Source organism: Pinus tabuliformis, chromosome 8 (assembly GCF_031772625.1).
Source record: "Pinus tabuliformis cultivar Carrire ecotype Pingquan chromosome 8, CPIR1, whole genome shotgun sequence".
Classification (NCBI taxonomy): domain Eukaryota; kingdom Viridiplantae; phylum Streptophyta; class Pinopsida; order Pinales; family Pinaceae; genus Pinus; species Pinus tabuliformis.
Window position 1 is genome coordinate 100,853,845 of NC_142294.1, and position 19,292 is coordinate 100,873,136.

Here is a 19,292-nt window from a genome sequence, read left to right on the forward strand (position 1 = left end):
ACACATAGTGGCTCGATGACTCCTCTAGAAAAGCGACTCAACTTACACTTCATCGATGGTTGGCTCCACGACTCTCCATAGGGTCCTCCGCACACTATGGCTCGGTGGCTCCTCCAGACAAGCAACTGGCTCCTAATCGACGTCAGACAGCGCTGTCACCACACAATAGCTCGATGTCGGCTCTGAACTTCTGCGCAAATTTTCTCAGCGATGGAGGTCAAGAAGCTCTATCACACGCATGATGACAAATAGGGAGTCATTCAAAAAAACAATGGTTTCGTGGGCTATCAGTGTCGGCTTTGAACTTCTGCGTTAAAAAAAATGGAAACTTTGTTCACAGTTTAAATAAATAAATAAATTTGACCTCATGGGCCCCGAGCTCTTCTTTGACCTCTCCCTGGCTTGACCTTAGATTTTTTATGTGACCCCACTCAAGTTTCTTCTTGTCCTCAACTCTGATACCACTTGTAGGTATTTTGAGCCCATTTACACTTAATTGAGAAAGAAATGCATAAAGAATAGAAATTGAATCACACAACAAGAAACACAAGAAATTTATGTGGTAAACCCTTCACAGTGTGTCAAGAAAACCTCCACGGGGCAAGGGATTAGAATTTTTATTGCTCAAGGTCAAAAAATGACTCTTAGTTAAATCAAGCCTTTGGGGCAATCACCATTTTAATATGGACAATTTCATTACGTAACTTCCTATAGTTACAAAATTCACTGAACTGTAAAACTAAATTTACTCATATAGTTACATTGTTAATATTGATTGTTGTCATTCTTTAACACCCGTTCCCTCAACTCGGCATTTATATATATATCTAAACAGAAGAAGTTATTAAAATAAAAATTCAATTACTTCCTAATAAATAGAATAAGAGGGAGATGGACAATTCATTTACATATATATCTAAACATAAGAAGTTATTAAAATAAAAATTCAATTACTTCCTAATAAAAATAATAAGAGGGAGATGTACAATTCGTTTAATTCTTGTTATAAATTAATATGTGGCATTTAGAAAATTAATAATTATGAAAAAAATCAATATGGTGGTGTTTAACTATTCTATATTTTGGAGTTTTTTTAATCTAAATTTTGCAAATATTTTTGGTGAGATCGTATTGATTTATTATTTAAAATTGGTTTTTGAATCCATAAATGGATCTAGCACTCTAAAAAACTCTGGAGGCAGTAGCATTCTCCGTTTACAAATTAAAATTGTGATTCCAACAAGGACAAATTTGACTAGAAAACCTTCAAAATGTAAAATAGATACAATAAGGCTATTTCAATATAATAGATTGAGTAATATTGACATATATTTAAAAATATAAAATAATAATAATAAAACATTTTAATATGAACAATGTAGTTAATAAATAAAATATTTATATGACCTGTAGATAAAATATTTCAAATGTGAATTATGTAAATATTATATATTGTTAAAAAAGAGTGTGTCTCTCTATATAAAACATTTCAAGTAGGCTTTTATTTTACATTTTATTTGTTCATTTTTCAAGTAAGTGTGTGTTTGTTTCTTTCTCCCTATATACATTCATTTTACTCACAAATTTAATAAGCATTTAAAGAAATTAAATTTCTTAGGGTGTAAATCTTTTTCCAAAATTTACATTTCATAAAAAGTTTCCATCAAATTTGATACCTGTAAAAGCTTAGTAGTAATGCTGCTAAACAAAACAAAATAATTACTTTCTCACTTAACCTCCATCCATACAACCATACATAAGCATATGCCAACCATACATAAGCATATGCCATGAAACATAATGTTTATGAAAAATTAAGAAAAAAAAGGGCCATATCATATATATTTTGAATTCAATCTTAACCATCTCATGAATTTCTACTAATAATATAGGCAAAGAAATTCTGTATTTTCCGCATATAAAATAATCTTTGTTAAAAATAGAGTCAGAACTTATTTAAACAAGTTTTGTAGCACATTTATGCACTCTACCTTCATGTTATGTCAGTGAAGTTTGTTCAATCATACCAGTATGAAATATGACCTTCCAGAGTAGTAAACATATATCATCTTGGAGTAGATGCAAACAGCAACAGACGTACTAATGAAGTTGCATCGGAGGCACATTTTGAGATGAACAGAGAGTCCATGAAACTTGGAAAGATATCTAGTGTTTGCTCGTACACGTGTTGTCCTTGTCAAATTTCGTAAATCATACCAATCTCCAAATAACTTCTTGGTGGTACTTTCAAAACAGCCATAGAAGTTCTGCAGTTTATTTGTAAAAATTGATATATGCTTCCCAACAAAATCCTATCGAACCATCCAATGCTTCTTCCCATCTGGAACCTTGCTCTTCCGAGAACATGAACTACCCCACCTCTTTTTGCATTTGCTAGTTCACTTATATTCTGTTGAACAGATGGTAAAGATGATATGAAGTCTTCCAAAGGCAAATTTGAGAGGTTGATAGATTTATCTGTTTGCTCAACTGCACTGAACTTGATAGACATGTCCAGGCTATGAATAACTTGATCCACAAATTCATCACCCTCAATATTGAAGGAATCACTGTATCCATACCGAGCAATGCACCTGTAAACTCCTTTATATCCCAATCCTTCTACATGAAACCTTTCATGTGGTAATACAGTTTCAACAGGGACATACCTGATAGTTGTTAATATAATTACCTCATGCAAGGAACCTACATTTTTCACATAATGACCAACGATAGGAGGAACACCATGAATGATATGGGTATAGAAGAAACACAATCCTGGCACCCGTTGAATTCCATTGTCAGAGAGAAGAGTAGCCAGGCTGCCGGAGTCTATGTTGTGGGTCACTTCATACTGAATTTTCTTCTGTCTTCCATGATTCCAACTAAACATTATAACAGCAAGTACAATAGAAACTGCAAAAGGAAGCCAACCTCCATGTGGAACTTTAATGAGCACAGAAGAAACATATATGCCTTCCATGATAGAAAAGCAAGTGAAGAACAGAAGCACAGCTGGTAAAGGAGTTCGCCAAACAACGATCATAACCAGTGCCAATAAGACAGTTGTAATCAGCATCACCATAATCACCACAACCCCTGGATAAAGAAGAATTAATAATTTATTATTTTTATAACCCTTTCTACCCACTTTGAACATATAGAATAGATAAGAGAAGCGAGCAATACCGAAGGCATTCCCAATTTGATTTCCACTCCGAAAGCCAAGAATTACTGCCAAACAAAGAGACATGAGAATGTAGTTGATTTCAGGACAGTAAATTTGGCCTTCTTTATATTGTGATGTGTGAATCAGCTTGACACGGGGAAAATAATCCAGAGCCACAGATTGCTTGATCACAGAAAAGGAAGCTGATATTAATGCTTGACTTGCAACAATAGCTGCGAGCGTGGAAACGACAAACATGGGCCAGTACACAGCATTTGGTACGAATTTGTAAAATCCATCAGCATGATCATAAGGGTTTTTGATAAGATATGCTGTTTGTCCGCCATAGGTGAGAATCAGGGAAGGATATACAGCGCATAAGAAGGCTATCTGTCAAGAACATAAAAAGAAAAGGTGTGTTATACTCAGAAAATAGGATTGGGAAGAATCAATTTAAAGCTATCTATATCATAGAAGCTTAAACTCAGAAAATAAATATTGTCAAACCCTAAAAAACTGTACTGAATGAAAGCGTAGCCTATGGATAATAAAGAAATCAAAGGGTAGCGTATGGAAAATGAAGGAACTTGTACTCAAATTGTCTCATATTTCATGAACTGAGCTTGAATTTAGCTAAATATTACAGGTATAGCTTTTATAGATCCGGAGCCAAAGTCTAGAGTTAATTTTGTGATTAAAGGCTTTTTTTTTCAGATATGAATTCTGTAAAATTTTATGACATATTTTATTAGGGTTCAAATTTGTAGATGGTGAAAGATACCTAAGGGTTTTGCTTAATTCTGATTGAATCTAAATGATATAAAAAATAATCAATCAATAAAAACACCGACTTCTTGTTAATCAGCTTTAAGCAGTAGGAAGAATTTTGTTAATGATTCGATGACTCCTCAAAAACCTCAGAGCAGAGTTCACTCCTATTTTGGAAGCACTGAGATTTTTCCCTGGATTTCAATCTAAAAATTTATAAGAAATGAAGGTTGTTTGAGGTTAAACCTTGCGCACCAGAAAGATTAGCCCTAAATAAGTGTTGCCCTAAAACCTTAACATAACAAGTTTCCTCATTGAAACTTTTCAAAATATTGAAGTACTACCTACATTTAAGGCCGCCCTGTCTCGTTTTTAAGCTTTGCAAATTGCCCTGATTGAATGCTTCGCTATGGATTCTGTGGTAAGAGCCTGTGGTGTTTACAGCAACCGAATTGGCTACTGCACCAGATGCATTTCCCCCACGAGGTCAGAACAGAGCCTATGGTCAGATAGATGTTGGATTTTTACACACACCTTATTGGGAATCCATATGTGGATTAATACTCTGGGAACGATCTTGACATCACTCGAAAGGTAATGATAATGATTTGGAAATTTACTAATGCAAAAACATTTTGGTGTATCCAGAAACCTCATCATTGGGATTCCACTCAGCTTTCTGGGCTTTTAGACATCTATCTTCACTTCAGATTTGAATTCTAAAATAAAAATTAAACAGTCAACCTGAATAGAAGACTTGTTAAAATGTCCAAGATCTGCAAACATGGCTTCTGCACCTGCATGCACCATACAAGCGTCAAGATTTTTAAGCAAGCTACCGGAAACATTAAGCCTCCAACAGCTGCCAAAGTACATACCTGTTATGCACAAAACAGCCCCACCGAGCATCAACCAGCCTTGCTTCCCATTTCTTGAGAAAAAAATGAAAATGTAGTATGGAGAAAAAGCCTTGAAAATGCCTTGATAGTGAATGATGACGTTGTAAACTCCTACCAACGGAGTTGATATTACCCAGGCCAACATGATTGGAGAAAAAAGGAAGCTTACCCTTGAAGTACCAAATCTTTGTACAATAAACAACGTGATTAGAGTGACGGATGACAGGGCTACAATTGCATCTGCACAAGTTTAATCCCATAAGATAGCATTTTTCTCAGTTTCAGCACATCTTAACAATTCAGTTGGAAAGCAAACAGACATAGGAATTGAATATCCTAAGAACTCCAATGAAAAACTAACAAATACAATAAAACTGAGTTTTATATGTGTAACTTACTTTGACTGATAGAAGGACAAGCATTTCTTAGCCCCTGCACTGCTGAGAGCACTGCTTATCACAAAAAAGACATGCCACAATATAGAAACATTGAGAAAAAACTCAGAAAATTGCATAAATATTTTTATGATCTCATTTGAATAATGAGAGGATGCAGGGTCATCATATGCATCTAAACTCACCTGATATAGCAGGAGTCAGTATGCCATCTCCAATTAACATACATGTGCCCAGCATTGCAACAAAAAGTAAAACCCTTTTTGCAATTATGCTTCTTTCAAAAAACTGCACGATATTGGAATGTGGATGATTCCTTTTTCTGAAATGAGAAAATTCTGCGTCCGATTCCCAATGCCTTCCAAACTCTTGGCCAACATTGGCGTGCCGGCAAAGCAATGAATACAGAGCAAATGTTCCACCTGCTTTGCACAAACAATTGTTATAAACTAGAGACTAAAACACGCTATTTACAAATTTCATATAAATGACAGTGAGAAAAATAAAATAGGGCTGAAGCTCAAATAAGCAGAGTCAGATTAGCCCAAACTGCAGAATGAATTATAACATATAGATGTAAACGGAAACAACACTAAGTTCGCTGAACAGCCTTATCTAACAAGTTCCAAGTTTTTGACGATATTGGTGGATGATTTCTCTAGTTGTATCATTCAATGACTTGACCCTGGAAATTCTTGCTTATAATTCATAGATTTAACCACTCAAACAGGGTTTTGATGGGTTTTTCTTACTTGTCATGGATATTTAAGAGCAACAACATAAATAATACAATTTTTTTTACAATCAATTAAATATATTACCATAACAACATAAAAAATAAATTAACTTTATATTTTTATTACTGAAATAAATTTGATTCTTACAATCAATTAAATATATAATATCAATTGAGTGTATTCCAATGCCTATCTCATTGTGACATGATGCTCCATTGCTAGTCACCTTTTCACTTATTATATTGACTATGTTGACTTTTTCTGGGTTTTTTATTTTATTTTATTTTATTTTTAAAATAAAAATGAGTATGATTTGTATCAAAATCTGCCCCTGCATGGCGGGAAGTGAACAATATATTCTTCTTCGACTAATGACACTTTAAAAAAAAACTAAGAGACCAACCTTCTCCCAATAAGAACATGGAGAGAAAAGTTCCAATACTAAGTCTTTTGGTTTTTATTCCTATTGTTTCAAAAGAGGGAGAATAAATTCTAACAAATTGTTTACAGAGAAAAATGCAGAAACAATACATTTCTATAAATCATTGGAGGATGGCCCATTGCTTGGCCCGTGGAAGTTAAGACCAAAGTTTTTTTTTCTGTGAACTTTCTTACTTCTTGTCACCAGTGGGTAGGAACGCTGCTTTTTAAGCACATCTGAAATAGCTTTTTCATCATTTAGTACAAAGACCTTTTTGGAAAGATTTCCCATTGTTGTTGGAGGGGCTTGATCTGGATCTTCTTTGTCATTCAAATTAGGAGGGACCTTTGGAATAGGGTTATTTAGCTGATCCACTTGGGCCTCAAGTTTCTCACTTTCTTCTTCAGAAGCATTCAGGACTTCAAAGCTATTTTTTGGAAAGGGGTTGATGCTTAGGTTTGGCCTTACATGTATGTTGTTTTTTACTTCCATGTTTCTTATGTTTCCTTTTAATGAGAGTAAATCCTTGCATGTTTTCTCCTTGCTCTAGAGGAGGTGATGGAGTTGGGGAGCTTTGAGAAGTTGAAGCTTTTGGACAACTTTTTGCAAAGTGTCCATAATCGTAGCACAAATTACATTTGAAAAGGACCTATTCATAATCTAGATCTCAGACGAGATCACCCATCTAAATTGAGCCAAATCGCCTGAGTGAGGTGTTGAAAAAATTCAACAAGAAAATCCTAATTTAATTTTATCATTGAATTAAATTAGGAATTAAATTGTAATTCTAACTCTCATAGCAACTTGTAATAATTAATTGACTTATTTGACTTAGTTGACTCAGTTAATTCGAGTTGAGAGTCTATTAGAGTCATGTAGAGTAGTTCCTAAATTTTAGGGGCCCAGATTGAGTTCTTTTGAGTTGTAATTATCTAATTTAGTTTAACTGAGTGAAATTCAGTTAAACTAGTTCCAACTGATAAAGGAATTAGTGGGAGATCCAGTAGTGGGGTGTAACCAACACTTATCAACCAGTAAACTGAATATTCACTCATAATTGACTCATGCATGTCAAATCAGAGAAAGACCCGATTGAGATTGGAGTTCAGGGATAATCAGTTGTATAATTATCTGAATTGTACAAGTGGTGCATGCAATCAGAGGAAGGCCTATGATGGATTGCACAGTTATGGATGAGGAATCTCCCAATTAAATATAGGCTAATTCCCTAGGAAACTGCGCAAGAAAATAGGACCTTGGTAGGCAATAGATTTGGTTGAGCTGGTTTATGAAGCAGTGAGATAGATTGGGATAATGTAGAGGTTGCTCGGGCTTGAGCAAAGCATTGTAATCTTTTCATATTTTTTGATTAATGCAATCTACAGATAGCAAGGGTTTTTAGCTGTGGCTTTCCCTAGAAATTATTTTGTTATGTTTGATTGAATTCTTTCTCTTTTATGCTTCATGATTTCATCGATTGTTTATTGTTTTTGCTAATGAGTAGAGTAGATTCAAGTCAATTATTTTAGCATATTACAATCTGCAGTTTGAATCTACAAGGAATTTCTACATGGTATCAGAGTTGAAATCATTATAGAAGAGGAGAATATGAGTTTTTCTTTTGTAGGAGAAATCGAATTTGCAGTATCATACTTCAGAGCCAATAGGATGTCGTTCTACATATTGAGACTCGAATATGCCCTTGAGGGTAGTTCAAACTATATTTCTTGGAAGGATAGGATGGAGGCAGTGTTGGAAGACAACGGGCTTAAGGAATTCATAGACAAAGATATTCCTAAGCCAATTGATGCTCAGGATCTGGCAGAGTGGAGAAAGTGTGTGGAAAAGGCGAGAAGGATTATCTTAGAAGGAGTTCGAGATCATATTGTCTCAAACCTCCACGGTAAGGAAACTCCATTTGTAATGTGGAAGGCCTTGACATACCTGTTTCAAAACAACAGTGACCACATGAAGCTGGCACTGAAGGACAAGCTCAGAAAGATCAAGATGGAGAAGGGCGACACAATACCGAAGTACTTGACCAAGTTCACCCAATGTCAGGATGAGATTGGAAGTGTCGGTGTTATAGTTGTTGAAGACGATATGGTGAGCCTAGCACTTCTAGGACTTCCCAAGAGCTGACACAACTACCAGGACTCAGTTAATGGGAGGGAGAAGCTACCAGAGTGGGAGTGGTTGTGGTCCAACTTGGTGCAAGAAGAGATTCAATGGAACACCAGAGATGGGACCTCATCCAAAGAAGTGGAAGAGGACTTTTCATTAGCTAGCAAAGCAAAGAAATCCAAGGGAAAGAAGCCCCAAGGCGAGGAGGGTGGAAAGAAAAAAGACTTGTCAAACATCAAGTGTTTTTGTTGTCACAAGTTTGGGCATTATGCCATGAAATGGCCATAGAAGAAAGCAAGCAAGATAGAGCTTGTAGTAGTAGCAGTAGGTGAAGCTCTAGCTTCACAATTCAAATTTGATTTCACTCTCATTGCATGCATCGATACTGTTACTTTTCAGAGGGAGTCTAGCTCCCTTCTCAGACTCACAGATGTGATATATGTTCCAGGACTAAAGAAGAATCTTGTTTTCGTCGTGGTATTGGAAGACCATGGTTACGATGTGATTTTTAGCAAGGGAAAGGTTTTCCTTAGACACATCGCCATGGGATAGGTGAAAAAAATCAGTGTGCAAGTCAAGAACATGTACGCACTTGAGGTACAAGATGCATGTAAAGCCTTGAGGAGCAAGGAAAAGGTTAGAGACTTGGTGGTTGAGAGAGAGTATGAATTACTTCTCAACATGCAGCCTTAGAAGTAGCCTCAGAAGTAACCTTAACAAGTTGTGGCGCAACCACAATTGGAGAACCAGAGAGGAGACCGAGTGGAGACATCCACTCAAGTAGAGATGTCTAGTAGGGGGAAATTTTGAGCCAAGTGGGCATAGGGAGCACATGTAGAGAGGTGGGGCGATGTGAAGCAATAGTCCCAAGAATGCAAAAATTTTGGCAGGATCCATTGAGGTGTTTGTTTTTGTCTCTTGGATCATTACCTTGCTACGAGAGCCCACAATATTTAGTAGCAGGAGGATCAATGTCAGTCAGATACTGAGGAGTGCAAAGCAGTGTTGACAATAGAGAAGGAGGCTTAGTAGCAGAGTTAGCAACATCATAGTTTTCCTAGTAGACAGGTGCAGACACAGTTGATTCAATTTATTTTGGATGCTTTTTGGCTGCAGATGTTGAGGTAGCAAAAACAACAGTGACAAGAGTTGCATGTAAAAAATTTCACAGAGGCAGCATTGGGGTAGCAGATAATCCCTTTATTGTTGAGAGGGAGTGTTGAAAAAATGAAACAAGAAAATCCTAATTTAATTTTGTCCTTGAATTAAATTGCAATTGTATTTCTCATAGAAACTTGTATTAGTTAAATAAGTTAATTTGACTTAGTTGAATTAGTTAACACAAGTTAAATAAGTTAATTTGACTTAGTTGACTCAGTTAATTCGAGTTCAGAGTCCATCTGGAGTCATGTAGAGTGGTTCCTAAATTTTAGGGGCCCAGGTTGAGTTCCTTTGAGTTGTAATTATTTAATTCAGTTAAACTAGTTCCAACTAATGGAGGAATTAGTGGGAGATCTAGTAGTGGGGTGTAACCTACAATAGTGTGGTGTAACCAACATTGATCAACCAATAAACTGAAGATTCACTCATAATTAATTCATGCATGTCAGATCAGAGAAAGACCCAGTTGAGATTGGAGTTCAGGGACAATGTACTATCAGTTGTATAATCATCCGAATTGTACAGGTGGTGCATGCAATCAGAGGAAGGCCTATGATGGATTGCACAATTATGGATGAGGAATTTCCCAATTAAATATGGGTTAATTCCCTAGGAAACTGAGAAAGGAAATAGGAGCTTGGCAGGAAGCAAATTTGGCTAAGTATTGGTTGGAGTTGGTTTATGAAGCAGTGAGATAGATTGAGATAGTGTAGAGGTTTCTTGGGCTTGAGAAAAGCATTGTAATCTTCTCATATTTTCTTATTAATGAAATATATAGATAGCAGGGGTTTTTAGCTGTGGCTTTCCATAGAAAATTATTGTGTTATGTGTGATCGGATTCTTTCTCTTTTATGCTTCGTGATTTCATTGATTATTTATTGTTTCTGATAATGAGTAGAGTAGATTAAGGTCATTTATTTTATAATATTACAATATGCAGTTTGAATCTACAAGGAATTCTACAGGAGGCCTTTGGTGAAAGCCATTTCAACACAAGTTTGGGGGCACGAATAATAATTATAGTGTTCCATATCATAGGTAATATATTTTCCCAACTTATCTCCTATGGCCTTATAAATTCCTTCACCCTAGCAAAGAAGAGGGGAAAAAGGTAATTTGATCCCCACAAGTGCATATGGGATTTCCATCAATGGATTAAATTCAAGATACCAACTAGAGAGAAACAAACCTTTGGTGCCCATGAAATAGGGACCCGATTTGTAGATCTAGTCTCTATCTTCCTGATTTGCAAAGAGAAATCAATAATATCCATTTCCGCAATAGATAATGTTTTTGGGTTCATGATTTGCCCATTTGTCAAAAACCCAACGTTTAACAACCTCAAAACTTGGCCACAGACCAATAAACTGTCCTAGTAACCTGTTTTCCTTTAGGAACACCACATTCTCTTTCGCTGAGGAGATAAACCCCATATCCAAAGATGGATTTGATTCTGATTTATTCATGAATTTATTTAGGGTGTTCATTATACCTAGATGAAGCACACAACCAACAAAACAACCTAGAAACTCTCACGACAAGTTTTGACAAGAAAGAAAATTCTATCAGCAGAAAGATCATATTTGTGCACAATTTGCATTCAATCTACACTTCAATGTGATGGAAATAAACTCCCCTGCAATCAATACATCTAGAATTACACAAGTCACCACATAGGTTAAACATACAAGGCTTGGCTCAGCTTCCCAAAACTTCTAGTTGTGTTGAATTGTCATAAGAAGGATGACGATAACTACAACCACATGATAGTGTTGACACCATTCAATTCAGACATATTGGATCAACTACACCTGCAAGCACATGGTTTGACGATGGCTAGGGAAACCCTAGCCTCTGGGAGTCAGATGGAGAGATTCTCATATTTTCACTTGTAGAGGCCAACATGTAATAAGATACCTTTCCTTGATTCTTGTGAATAATAGGAAGTGCAATAAAATTCTAATATATATATATATATATATATATATATATATATATGAAAAATAAATTAATGTTATATTCTCATTAGTGAAGCTAGGATATAAATAATTATATAAGGAATTGGAAAGTGATTCATTTCATGGCTGTCCATATCTTAGTTTGCATATTTTTAGAAAAATGAAAAGGTAAAGAGAAAATAAAACAATCTCCTACATCACCTAGATCTAGGTGCTCCCTGGATGAACGGGCCCAATTCAATTCACCAACTCCTGGCATGACATCTATCTCCATATGGTGGCCTCACATCTTGGTTCATCTCCTCATGTGATGTCGTTGAGTCTTTATACTTTGTCCTCCTCTGTTATTTCATAGACTCTGCTGAATTCTCCTCTATTAGCCACCTTGTCTCCATTAGTGCCTCTCACCATACCTCTTTATCTTGTAATAGATTTTACCCAACTTCCATAAGAATTGTTCCCCCTACTCCCTCGACAAGCTTCTCTACCCTCCAAATAGACACCATGGTAAGAGAAAGGGGGCACACTCGCTGTGGTGACAGAGGGCGAGGGTGGCGTCATTCGTTTACAGATCCTGTGCTGGGCGAACATCTAGAACTTTACGATACAAATACCTTGGAGAACATAAAATGCCAAGTTGTATCCATGGAGGTAGCAGAATGCCAAAGGTTTGGAAATGAGTTTTGGATGGTTAGAAATCTTTTAGCCTTCTATATATGGAACCAACAAGGAAAAAGAAATAGGGTTGCAAGGAAAATTGCAGTCTAACACTCACATTAGTCATATTTGCACATTTCTTTTCCACCTTTCTTGAGATCTTGATCTAGATTTTCCTCCAGAGCCTCCTTCATACACTTCTTCCATCTTCTCATAATCAAATTCTAACCATCCACCCTCTTATTGGGTGCAACCCAACTTGGCCTAGATTTTGGCAAACACTCCACATTTTGTGGGGCAAAGTGTGCAGTGGAGTGCACAACAGAGTGCAAAGTGGACCGTGCAGCGGAGTAACGGAGTGTAAAGTGGACCACGCAGTGGAGCACTTGGAATATACCACATGGTGCAAGGGCTTTGGAGTGGGTCAAATCACCTCCTTTTTGTAAAAGCACATGATTTTTGTAAGGGGATCAATGGTTTTGGGACCATAGTTGCTTGTTTTAGGGAGTCCATGGTATTTGGACCATAGTATTTTGATGATGTAACCATTTGATATAATAGTATATATAGGGTGAAATAATAGGAAGAGAATCATTTATCTTTGGATCCAGATTAGTGTTATGGTTGTATTATTGTGATCTATACTTTGGAAGAGAAGGAAAAACTCTGTAGCTGAGTGCGCAAACAACCTGCGACTTAATGCGTAGGCCAAGAATTGTTTGTTGTTTAAATATTCATTATATTAGAAACAGTTCTCTTAGACGTAGCCCTACACTAGGGTGAACCACGATAAATTGGTGTTTCATGCGTATATTTGCTTATTAACTGTTGTAGAGTAGCAGTTATTACAGTTGCAATTTATTTCAGCACAGTGATGGTTTATGGGTTTATATGGCATGTTTAACTATTTAATCCAATGCAGCAAAGTGATTTATGAATGATAGGAATAAGAAAACATAATAATACCACATCCCCTAATCCTTCAAGATTGTAGAAACTTGGTTTTGCATCCTCCCATAGTCACTTGGGGTGAGACTGTGATCTTCTTGCAGGTCGTTGTTGAAAGGGCTAGTGATTGAGGGTTTTGTTGGGACCGAGATATGTCTGAGGGATATGTGGATGTGGCACCCTTCGAAGAAGGAAATTCAAGGTTGGAAAGAACTAAAAGAGCGAGAATTTGCGGATCAAGAAAACAGAAACCCTCGTCTGACATCCGAAGCTTGGTTACAAAAGTATATTCTTACAGATCAATAAGAGATTTTATTTTCTTCATTTCCTATCGAGCTGTACAAGTGGATATCAAGGTTGACCGAAAGGAAGAACTGTTTTAAAGGTGAAGAACCTGTGGTGTGGACTCCTGACTGATACAACGAATCAAGAGCACTGACAATAGGATTTCAAGGGCTTCCGATTTATGGATTGATAGCATCTTGGGAGGATTCATTATTGAGTTCACTGTAGACTTAACTGTGTCCTACAACGAATTAGAATGACAATTATTCAAAGGACTGCGAGGTAAGTATTTAAAATCTCTCAAACTCTAGATTAAGATGCTTCTGTGTGAAAAAGGAGTTTTACAGATGCAATCAGATTGCTAGTTTACTTATGTTTGGAAGAAGAGAGAATAAATATGAGCAAGAGATTGGAACAACATGAAGTGAAAAGATATATAAAGTAGACACCAGAAAGATATCTCATGGACAAGATCCAAAGACCTTTATAGAGATTTATTATAGTTCTCTTTTGAGTGAATATGAAAGTGAATGAGAATAAATCCACCCTGATAATCCCCAAATAGCTTCGCAGTGTTCACTCTTCCAGCTTGAGAGTTTGCAGAAACCAGAATCCAGTAATAACGAGGGTGTTTTTAGCTCTCCCCCTCCCCCTCCCTCTACCCCTCCTACCCCACATCCCCCGCCCCTTAATTATCCACCTCCCCCTTCCCCTCCCCCTCCAAGAAGAATTATGACTAATGATATTAAGCTACATGTTTTCAAAGGAAATGGATTGGAGGATCCGAAACAATTTTGGTTTTTATGCAAAGCTGTATGGACAATGGAGTAGATTAACGATGAGAATGTAAAAAGCGTAGCTCGTTACAACATTCCGAGATAGAGCATTAACATGGTTTATGAAGTATTCAAATAATTAGAACATAACATTTGCAGATATTAAAAAAACATTGATAAGAGAGTTTAAGAAATTGAAGTCTGAGTCATAGTGCATCACGAGTTGAAAGAGATCAAATAGAGAACTACTGAGTCTATTTGGGAGTTTGATCAGATATTTAAGGTGTTATTGGATCAAGTAAGCTTCAACATAGCTCTACAGCAATATCAACAATGGTTTATAGCTGCGCTACTACCACATATCAGATTTCCATTAACGCAACAAAAGATAGAAAGTTAAGTCGAAGTTCTACAGATTGCGATGAAATTGGAAGCTTCGCTTATAGGAGATACTAATGCAGGCATGAAATAGATTCAAATTCAGCGATCGAACCTAACCCTACAGATACATGACATCAAGAAAAGAAAATAAGTTAGAGAAGAAGTATGGTGTACGAAGTGCAAAACAGAGGGCCATTCTAAAAAACAGTGCCCTATCTTCAAAAATTACATGGTTAGTGGCTCACTGAATCCCTTGAATACAGGATCCAACTTGAGGTGCGAAATATGTAAGACTAGAGGCCAACATAATTCAGAAGATTGTTACTTGTTACAAAAATATGTATAGACTCCAAGAAATCTATATTGAAAATTCTGTAAATTAGTAGGACATGATGAGAATAATTGTCAGGCTTACGAACTAATGATGGAGCGCGGTGCTGACACTTATAGAATGAAAGCAGAAGAGCATGGACATGAGAATAATTAATAGTGCGGTGGTCAAGGTGGTGGAGCTGGTCGAGGACGTGGACAGATCATTTTCTATAACTGCAGCCAACCAGGTCATTTTGCGAGAGACTGTCAGAACCCCACAACGACATGTAAGTACTATAAATCCTTTGACCATGTAATTGAAGAATGTCCTATACTTATGGCGAAGATGCAAGAAAAAAGGAATCAACAATTGACATAGAATATTAAAATGATGACTGCTGAAAGGAGGACTAACGAACCTCGAATTACTATTGTCATTATAAGTGGAACTGTGACTGATAGTGATAAAGTGGATGAAAAGAAAGAATTTGAAAGTGCATGGGTCAGAAAGATTGCTGAGAAAGTTCCTATTTTTGATATTCAGAAATAAAAAGAAGTATTTATGGAAGTAAAAAGAAGTTTTATGGATGTTGGAGCTTCGACGTCTAGTGCATAGCCAAAGCCCAATCAGAAAAGTAACTACAACTTGTTATCTGCTCCAACACAGGATCGAGATCTGACACAAGATCATGATTCAAAAAATCAAGTAGGTATTTTGAAGTCTTTTATGCAGACTTGTATGAAATTGTTAAGAGATCAAAAGGTTGTAGAAGGGCTTCAGGAGTTGATAGATTCCTATGCATCCAAAGAAACATCACAACGTGAGATGTGCACAATCAATAATTTGCATCGACAGAAGAGAACCAAAAGAGAGATGAGGCTTAGTGTGCAAATAGGAGTATATGCGATGGATAAAATTCCGATGCTAATGGCTTGATGAAGAAGACATGGGAATTAATGGGTAAGCCGAAGCTAAAGTGGTCACCTATTCGGTTAAGTATGGAAAATCAACAAAATATCTCCCCCGTAGGAAGACTACCATGTGTCACAGTGGATATTAAAGGAGGTCACACTATTGCTGATTTTGAAGTAAAAGAGATCGTTGATGATAGTAACACTTATCTTGCACTATTTGGAATTCACTGGGCATTTGACAATATGGAGATAATTAATTTGAGGAAGAGATAGATAATATTTGAATGAAACAAAATGAGAGTAATTATTCCCATGGATCCATCAGAAGGAGTAAGATATACAAAACCAGTCAAAGAAGAATATTGCATAGATGACATAGACAATATCTATCAAATGACAACAGAGGAACATGATTGTGTTAACCCTACTACAGAAGGAAAGTTGAGTTGGGAGTGTGATAGTTCTTGCAAGGAGTAAGATATACAAAACCAGTCAAAGAAGAATACTACGTAGATGACATAGACAATATCTATCAAATGACAACAAAGGAACATGATTGTCTTAACCCTACTATAGAAGGCAAGTTGAGTTGGGAGTGTGATAGTTCTTGCACTTCAGACTTAGAAGAAGAGTTGAAGAAATGACATAATAGGATGCATGAAGTATCCACAAGGCACTTTGCAAGAATTACTAAATCAGTTCGATGTATGATATATGAGGTATGTAACCTGCCTTCTTATGATGGCTTAAGTGATGTAAATAATTTTCTTAATGATTATGAAGAAGAAGTTCTATAAAATCAAAGGTTACCATCCTTGGATATAGCCCTGAAAACTACCCCTGCTAGATGGTGGAATGCACACAAGAAGAAAATCAGAGGTTGGTAGGAATGTTGAAGACTGATGTGGATAAGGTTTGGACAGATAGATACAAAGAGAGAGATAAAATATGATAGTGAAACTAATACTAGGAAGAATATCTAGTTATGCACTCCAACATGGAAGGATATTCCACAACAAGAATGGGTACATGGATTCATTCATACATTAGAAACAATCCCTAAGAATTGGTACCTAGAAACAGAGCTTTGACATGGTACCGTGAACTAGGAAGACATGGTTGATGGCTTCATATTAACATTCAACTTTGAGGATGATTTTCCATACATAGATTTGGCCCTTCAGACAGTCAAGAAGAGGATATTTGAGAATGTAACCTCACTGACTTGGAAACGACTTGATTGGGATTCATAGATAGAAAATGTACTAGAGTGCTATAACCTTACTGCAAATGAAGAAGAATACCCTTGCAACATCGACATAGTAGAGTCAGAAGGATACTGCGAAGTTATTTGACCTGAGCTAGAGATACCAGACATAATGAAGCCAATGAAGACCAAGAAGGTAAATGTAGGATCAGAGAAGGAACCGAAATTTGTAACAATATGAGACTACTGGGATGAGGAGACAGTCAGTAAAGTTACAAAGTTACTTCATGAATATCAAGAACAATTTCCCACCAAGTTTTCAGAGATGAAGGGTATAATAGGAGATATAGGAGTCATGAAGATTACCCTTAAGCCTGATGTATATCCATTCAAGAAAAGACCTTACAGGTTAAACCCGAAGTATAAGGAAAAAGTGAAGGTAGAGCTTGATAAGATGATATCAACAAGAATTATTGAACCAATAGAAGAACCAGAATAGGTGAGTCATATGGTGGTGCAAGAGAAGAAGAATTAAGGAGAAATTAGGATCTGTGTTGATATGAGAAAGTTGAATGATGCATGTTTACATGATCCCATCCCTACACCTTTCACAGATGAAGTGATACACAATGTAGGAGGTTAGGAAGCTTACTCATTTACAGATGGATTCTTAGGTTATCATCAGATTAGGATTGCACCTAAAGATCAACATAAGAGCAAATTTGCTACATAATGGGGCTGATATCAATACATAGTAATGCCTTTTGGATTGAAAAATGCCCCTGCTATATTTTCTAGGGTGGTGGTCACAACTTTTAAGGAATACAATCATAAGTGTTTAGAGGTATATTTTGATGATTAGACAATATTTGGATTGTTGAGAAAACATGTTGGAAGTTTAAGAATTATGCTCGACACATGTAGACAATATCATATCTCTTTGAACCTAAAGAAGTGCATATTTTGTGTACCTTTCAGCATATTGTTTGTAAGAAAGGACTAATGGTGGACCCTACTAAGATTTCTATCATTGTGAACTTTCCTCCACCTAAGATAGTAAGAAAACTTTGCACTACGTTGGGACATGTTGGGCATTATAGGAAGTTCATCAAGGGGTATGCTTAGATCACTGCGTCTATGGAGAAGTTATTGAAAAAGGATGTAACTTTTTAGTGGAATGAAGAATGTCAGAAGAGCCTCAGCATATTGAAGGAAAAAATGGTAGCTGCACCTACACTAGTGTTCCCTGATTGGAATAAGGAATTCCATGTCCATGTGGCTACCTCTTGTATAACTTTGGGAGTGGTACTAGCACAACCTGGTGCGGGAGAGAATGATCATCCTATAGCTTTTGAAAGTAGAAAGTTGTCTAAAGTAGAAAAGAATTACACCACTATAGAAAGGGAAGGACTTGCCATGGTATACGCATTGCAGAAGTTTAGACACTATTTGTTGGGATCACTCTTTAAAATGCTTACAGATCATTCTGCATTGAAGTATTTGGTTAATAAACTTGTCCTAGGAGGAAATATTTGCATATGGTTACTGTTATTCCAGGAATATGAATTTTAGGTCATTATTAAACCAAGGAGACTGAATGCAGGACCTGACCATCTGTCAAGAATAGAAACAGGGGAAGAACCAACCAATATAGAGGATAATCTCTGTGATGCGTAGTTATTTGCAATTAGAATTGTAGATGACCATTTCACATATATCATTCAATTTTTGACCACATGAATGGCTCCTTCAGAGTATACTACACAACAAAAGAAAGAATTATTGGTTAAGGAAGTTGACTTTTCATTAATAGCAGGACACTTATATAATATGGGACCAGATGAGATACTGCATAGATATGTTCCTGAACATGAAAGACAAATGATTTTAGCACAGGCTCATGGGGGTGCAACTGGTGGACACTATGTAGGAAAAGCTACTGCACATAAGATTTTGAGAGTAGGATTGTGGTGGCCTACACTACATAAAGATGTGATGAAGAGATGAAATGCCATTGGTACCACAAGTTACATTGCAGGCCTTTGATAAGTGGGCCATTGATTTCGTTGCACCCATCAACCCACTTGGAAAAAGGACTGGTGCGAGGTACATAATTACAACTACTGATTACTTGAAAATATGGGCTGAGGCACAACCAGTAAGGGACTGCAGCACAAAG

The 19,292-nt window shown here is 36.5% G+C and overlaps 1 protein-coding gene across 1 annotated transcript in view; it reads right to left on the reverse strand.

Moving 5' to 3' along the window:
- Positions 1 to 1,897: 1,897 nt before the first annotated feature.
- The window catches only part of LOC149234320 (putative potassium transporter 17), a 49,549-nt gene continuing 32,154 nt past the window's right edge, over positions 1,898 to 19,292 (reverse strand). Inside the window, exons 3-8 of the mRNA XM_089371799.1 lie at positions 5,417 to 5,653; positions 5,235 to 5,285; positions 4,816 to 5,076; positions 4,682 to 4,734; positions 3,190 to 3,559; positions 1,898 to 3,099 (exon numbers count right to left, since the gene is read on the reverse strand). Coding sequence (XP_089227925.1) covers positions 2,198 to 3,099; positions 3,190 to 3,559; positions 4,682 to 4,734; positions 4,816 to 5,076; positions 5,235 to 5,285; positions 5,417 to 5,653 — 1,874 coding nt within the window. The 3' untranslated portion in view covers positions 1,898 to 2,197. The remainder of the gene's footprint in view (positions 3,100 to 3,189; positions 3,560 to 4,681; positions 4,735 to 4,815; positions 5,077 to 5,234; positions 5,286 to 5,416; positions 5,654 to 19,292) is intronic.